The 6,752-nt window shown below is 40.9% G+C and overlaps 2 protein-coding genes across 2 annotated transcripts; one reads left to right on the forward strand and one right to left on the reverse strand.

Moving 5' to 3' along the window:
- Positions 1 to 859: 859 nt before the first annotated feature.
- LOC109478227 (39S ribosomal protein L9, mitochondrial-like) lies at positions 860 to 3,283 on the reverse strand. The gene is made up of 7 exons (XM_019779688.1): positions 3,107 to 3,283; positions 2,654 to 2,813; positions 2,328 to 2,449; positions 2,020 to 2,064; positions 1,788 to 1,895; positions 1,368 to 1,451; positions 860 to 1,106 (listed from the first exon to the last, which is right to left on the reverse strand). Exons 1-7 carry the CDS (start codon positions 3,200 to 3,202, stop codon positions 1,029 to 1,031), a joined length of 693 nt encoding a protein of 230 aa, XP_019635247.1. The 5' UTR covers positions 3,203 to 3,283; the 3' UTR covers positions 860 to 1,028.
- Positions 3,284 to 4,044: 761 nt separating this feature from the next.
- LOC109478250 (S-crystallin SL11-like) lies at positions 4,045 to 6,422 on the forward strand. Its single transcript, XM_019779709.1, is given in 6 exon segments — positions 4,045 to 4,498; positions 4,899 to 4,939; positions 4,942 to 4,996; positions 5,254 to 5,372; positions 5,623 to 5,733; positions 6,116 to 6,422. Coding segments are annotated over 6 exon segments (624 nt in total). The 5' UTR covers positions 4,045 to 4,365; the 3' UTR covers positions 6,281 to 6,422.
- Positions 6,423 to 6,752: the final 330 nt, after the last annotated feature.

Raw genomic sequence — 6,752 nt, forward strand, 5'->3', positions numbered from 1 at the left:
TATTGTTCTGAAGGTCATTGGAGGACAGAACGTATCAAGGTCAAATCCAATCCAATCTAATGCTTCATAAATTGGTTTACATACCTTATAATTGACCAAAAGATGCTTGTGTTGGGCCTGGTTTGTATCTGGTTTATATGTTTCTGGCAGAGTAGTGGCACATTTTAATGTGGGCATAAGAAAACTAAGTAGATTAAGGTTTCCCAATATTTCACTATTTTGTACCCCCATTTAAGTGTTTTTTAATTAACAATGTATGGACCATTTTTTACAAGAAACCAACACGAAATCCATGTCACGTACGGTCAGCCTGTGACCCTATGTGACAGTGTCCCTCTCCACAGTTCTATTTCTATGACTAAAGCTATTTCAGATATCAGACTAGAATTTAAGTACCAAAACAACCTTACAAGTGGCTTGAGAATAAAACTACTATTACATGTATAAACATTATCATACAAATTCCAGTTGGCAATTGCCGTAGATGAAGTAATCCAGTGTTTATTTAGTTCTTATTCATGTGTACATTATTGTGCTTCTGGTCATGCCAAGTATGTGATACTAGGTAATTGTAATATTTAGAAGAATTGACCATTAACAAATTAACCTACATTTACTTTCTGACAAGATATTCAGGAAAGCAAAGTATTATGTTTCAGTGTTCTAACGCATTTCTTTTTTCAGTCATCATGTCAATTCTTTTTATGTAACATCGAGTTAAGCACCAGAGGCATGACACTCCTAGCAGGGTCCTCTGGGAAATTTTGAAATCTTGACCCTCTGAAACACTATTTACTGCATTTTGAGGGGCAAATTTTGCTCCCAGACAAAGCTAGTTTTAATGACATCTCTTTCCTTATCTTCCAAACTGATTTTTGATGACAGATTGTGCAAAAGTTGATGACAGATTGGGCAAAAGTTGTCTGTCATGAGTGGGAAAATTCCATCAGATGACAGATGGATGGATACTGGACAAAACACCAGCTGTGTCATCATAGTTGGTATGGAACTGTAGCAAGTCTGGTTCTTCAGCTCTGTGAGACTTCTCCAGCTGGTGTTTGTTGAACCATCTCCAATGGAACCTCTACTGATTCCATCTCATTAATCTGAAAAACAATCAAACAGGCAATCAGAGACAGTGCCTCCTGGAAGAACATACAGAAACTGCACCCCAGAACACAGACACTAGAACTCCAAAACAGTACTACTGTAAGTACAAATATACTCCCTTTGGGTGAAGTAAGGAAGGTCTCTTCAAGAAAGTAGTGGCAGTGGTATACACAAATATGAAAATGGCAGTCATTTAGATACTAGTAACAGATTTGTCTGAAGCTGAAAGAACAACAGTGGAGAAAGACAAGACTTACTGTAACAGTAAAAGTGTAAGATCCTAGCCTGTCCACAGGCTCCTCAGGTAATGTGATGGTGTGTGGAGGGGCCACTATCATCAGCTGGGGAAAACAAGCAAAACCTTAAAGTGGTACAGCTGCAAGGTGGACTACAACAAGGCTAGAAAACTAGAAACAAAACAAAACATAATCTACCATTTGGCCGCACCAATCTAATTTCTTGTTTCTTGTACTTGCTACTAGTAATTTCATTTCTCTCAGATGAAATTCAGGACATCAACCTCAAAATGCTGATATTTTTGGCATCAAAAGCTTAGGAAAGCCCTTGTCTTCCTAGTTGTTATGATTCTTCCATTTATTGATGCATTAAAATCTCAAAATTGATAGTTTGAAATGTTTACTAGCCTGTGCATGAAAACTGTATGCTGAGGCTCTTACCTTTCTGTACATCCAGTGTGAGAGATGCTCCTTAGTCATGACCCATCCGTCAGGCCAGTCATCACGGACAGGTATGGTCAGGGTCTGCTGGGACAGGTACTCTAGGGTCTGAAGAAAACAAATGTACAGTTTTTAGTGGTTAATGTGCAGATCTTGGCACAACGGCAACACTAAATCTGAGTCATGTCTTTCTTATGAAATACTAGTAGGCACAGTCAGATAGTTCACTTACCTTTTCTGCTGTGAGAGAGAGCTTACGCAGCGAGGGATCTTCAATCTATATGAAATACAAATCATCAAGAAACATTTGATAAATAAAGACATTTTGACAATGTAATTAAAAGCAACTATTGATGAATACTGGCTAACTGGCTAAGTATTTAAAATGCTTGTTTTATCTTTCTCATCTATCGCTTAATTCAATTATTCGACCAAAGTTTTCTCCACTCTTCTTGGTTTTCTGTTCTTCTTAACTAAGGGTCGTGCTGCAAAACTAGATGTTTTCATCCCTACTAGCTAGAGTTATGAAGTAAAACTCACCTTTCTGTCTTCAAACATCTGCCTGTTCTCAGGTGAAGCGTACACAGCCAGCCCCGTGGCCAGGAGCTTGTTTCTCCCGATCTGTTTCCTCACTAGAACAACATCTCCTTTTTTCCCTATTTCTATAAACAAATGTAAACAATGTTTGTTAGCCCATGCTTAATATATGTTAAATATCTTTGTTTACATCTTGGGAGCTGTCAACTTTGACAGATATTATCCACTATGCATCATATCATAATCATACTGCACATAACATTACAAGTACCCAGTCTTAATTGTGACCCTCATTATATGTTATGCGGAGGTTTAAGAAGATTTCATACTTGGCACGTCCTCTGTGAGTATGAGCTCCAGTTTATGTTTAGCATCCTGGGAAGACGTCTCTTCTACCAACTCATAGACTTTGTTCATCTTCTTCAGCCTGTGCTCGTGCCCCTCCTTTAAGAGTCGGAGTGGGTGTGACCTCTTCAAGATGTACGTGGTCTGTAGAAACAAGCAAGATTAGATAACTTCATCTAACGTTACATGTGGCTGCACATGTGATTTGGAAGTTGAGTGTTGAACCTATATACACAAGCATTATTTTGGAAAATCTGAAATGTGAAATGAAAAAATTGAGATATAGGGTTATCAGTCTATTTTCAGGGAAAACTATTTTCTTTAGAAGCCCTAATTCTGTTGTGACTTGTCTATAATTTTGGCTGACAAAATGACCTCGAGCCAAAAGAAAACTAACGCCCCCCTCCCCCAAATTGATGTCAAAACACTTGACTCACCCGTCTTTGTTGGAGGCTCAAACATTCTGCTGACCGTCTGGCGGCTTGTAATAGCTGTCTACTAGCTACAGCTAGCTGGCTCAAGTTCACAGACATGTTTTCATGTGTAACTTCTGAACCGTTTGTCCTGGACACACGTTTTCACATTCACGCTGCCTTCTTGGGTCACAGGTCACATGTCAACGAGGACGCCTAGCGATAAAGTATGTATTTGCAGCTGCTTGGTGCGCAAATAGGATCCAATGCATCTTGAAAGTCGCATTGTTGAAGCCCCGGTATTCTTAAAATTGACGTGTATGTCAAAACACAGGACGTTTCATATGTAATACAATTTTAGGGATTATTACGGACATATTATTGATCAAACCTTTTGTTTTGAGTTTTGTATAACGTGTTATTACATGTTATAATATAGGGGATGTCGTTGTTTGATATGGCAATGGATATTGCCAGGCCTGATCAAGAAGGTTTGGATTCTGTACACAAAACGAGTGGAAAGGGCATTCAACAAAAAAGTCACCTCGAAACCCCACATCTGCTTGAATGTAAGCGGGGATAGGCACACCACAGGCGCGCAGCTGTATTTATGTAACGTTATAACATCCGTGACCTGTAAATGTCTGGACCGATCGTTTTAACACTACGTGTTGGGCGTACTTCACATCTCCAGCGTTCTTCACTGTGCAATGAATTGAAATCATAAAAACAGCGAACAATTTTTATAAAATGTGTGTATGACGGCATGTCTACAAAAAATGACAAACCTGTAATATTCATTACACGGAATAAATCAACAATATTCCACAATAAATCATTTGATTTGATGTTCATCTCTTGTCAGATTCTATCTGATTGATCCATTTCACGCAGCAAACGGTTGATCCCCGTGATTCTCATACCAACAACATTCAGTCTGGTCGCGTCCTGGTCGGGCCGGTCAGCGAAAGGTTATCCAGATCCTACCAAACACACGCATTTGGGAGGTGCAACAAACGTTATTTCTGTGACATGTTGAACATATTCAATACATACTGTGTGAAATATGTTACTACTTAGTATTCCAAAGCAATTAGCATGTCAGGCTAATAGCTTTTAATTAAGGGTGAAGTACAAGGACTTCAACCCCTAAAACCAGTCCAATATATGATGGTTCCGACCCAAGTCTATCTGCTCCCTTTGCAAAATTGCCACATCACCGTGACCACATCGCTGCACGAGCCTGACTGTTATCAGACGATACAAACCTCATTGCCGCAAAGATGCCGAGCTACAAGCTTTACTACTTCAACGGCCGGGGTCGTGCAGAGCCCACCAGGCTGATGCTGGCGGCTGCCGGGCTGCCTTACGAGGACATCCGCATGGAGCCTGAGCAATGGCCGGAATACAAAAAAAGTAGGTCATCATTGTATCCAGATCCATGCCTATCTATTTCCATGCCTGAATGGGTTGTGCTTATGATCATGATCAGGCACGGTTCTTGATAGCCTCCGCGTCTCCAAGAATGCAGGGCAGATTTGCCCCCCGGGACACCTTCTGGATACGCATTCGTACAACATTGAACTATCCATAACCGACTGTCCGATCAAGCATGGTTCTGGATGTAACAGTCATCAAAGATAATGATGAAGAGCTGCTTCTTGTTGGTCCTAGAGCAGTGATCCTAGAGGAAGCCAGGGCTTCGTTAATTCTGCTTCTATATCCTACTCTGACTTTTTGTTTAAAAAATGTATGATTGTTTTGTCATCAGATTAAATGCACTGTTATTATCAGTTCTGCTTTGCTTGTTTGGCAGAGATGCCGATGGGCCAGGCGCCTGTCCTGGAGGTGGATGGTACCGTACCATGATCTCTCAGAGCATTGCCATCGCGAGGTTTGTCGCCAAGGAGTCAGGTAGGAATCCTTCTGACAACCAGAAATAAATAAATGTACAAGTGGTGTAACAACTTATACACGTATCACCAGCCAAAAGGGCCAGGTGTGGTACTATATGTAATAGCACTTGGAAGTCAAGTTTTGAACATGTACATCATAAATAGCCTGAGATTGTGGCATCATCATTTGTCATATTCTAAAGATCGTTGAGCTGCAATGCTCTCCGGAGGCCCAGGGGGCGCTTATTAATCCGACCCCGTGCTCGGTACATACAGGACTGGCGGGAAAGACGAACATGGAGCAGGCTCGGGCCGACATGATGGTGGACGGGTTTGTGGACATGGTCAACAAAATGGCGGATTATGTCTGGTATGAACCGGACGAGGCTCGAAAGGTCAGTGATAGACTTCTCAAAATTTGCATATGTTAAAGTTACTTTCTTATGCAGTATCCGTTTGCGCTAAAATGCTTCATATGGTCTCTATAACTAAGTTCAAACATGGTACCTGCTGACCTGTTTCTGTTTTTCCTTGCTTAAAGGTACACTGTGAGCCTTGACAACAATAGACCGTTTTTAAATCATTGTTTTGCATCATATGTCGTCTTTCTCATCAGTTTTATTGAGTCTCATTTTAAAACTTTAGGCAGAAAAAAAGAAGACGTTCTTTGAAACAACGCTCCCAGAATTCCTCGGTCATTTTGAGAAGCTCCTTGTGGCGAATAACGGCGGGAACGGCTTCTTTGTCGGTGACGGGGTGAGACACTGCAACTCTCTTCAACTTTTCTAACTTTCTATCTAAATGATTTTACTTGGGCAAGAGATTATATGTAGTTGACAAGCTACACTTTTTCATTTTTACGATCGAAAGTTGTTTAAGAAAAAATATTGTAACCGTGAAAAGAAATGTGATAAATTCAGCCAGCTCCAGCCTTCTTCGGGATGACTAACCCATTGCTGTAGACACGTGATTTTACGGCCACGTGACTTGGGTAGTATCCAGATTTCCTGGTAGTCAGCTGTTTGAACTAGCTAGTAGTATTATGTTTATGTTACTAAACTGAACTATGTTAAGCACCAATATGCTAAGATTTTGAAAGAAATATTTCAAGATTTGAAAAAAATCCTTCCTTTCCCAGCTCACCCACGCCGAGGTGTTTTTCCTGGGCCTGTCAGACGACATTACGGCGGAGAAACCGGACATCCTCAGTCCCCACCCGAAGTTAGCCGCGCTCGTGGACCGCATCAGAAAGTACCCGGGCATACAGGAGTGGCTGGCCAAACGTCCACAGACTCCATGGTAATAAGGGAGTCACAAATAAGACTGCACTTGCTCAGTGTGTTGCATTGTGGGTATTACGTCAACTGTGAAGACCCACAGAACGTAAACAAATATGTCTAAACAAGGTCATTGGTATAAAACATGGTTTTATGCGTTTTGTTTATTTTTTGTAGCGTTTGACACCAGGTATATACACTGCACACCTCCTTGTAGCATGCAGGAACTTTCTTAGCCTGGTTACCAAACCTATTATAGCTCCCGAGTCCTACATCCTTGCGGAGAGGATGTAGGACTCGGGAGCTATAATAGGTTTGGTAACCAGGCTAGACTCCAGTCAGTGGTACAAGTCAATCACTAATACGTTTACATAGGCCAGGGTCATCTTACAGACAAATATTATCAAGATTATGAATGAAAAAAAACTTTCGAGAGTTCTGTTCATAAACATACAATCTGTGTACACACACACACACCTCTGCCTCAATGCAGATGAT

This window comes from Branchiostoma belcheri, unplaced genomic scaffold (assembly GCF_001625305.1).
Source record: "Branchiostoma belcheri isolate BF01 breed outbred unplaced genomic scaffold, Haploidv18h27 scaffold106, whole genome shotgun sequence".
In the NCBI taxonomy this organism is placed as follows: domain Eukaryota; kingdom Metazoa; phylum Chordata; class Leptocardii; order Amphioxiformes; family Branchiostomatidae; genus Branchiostoma; species Branchiostoma belcheri.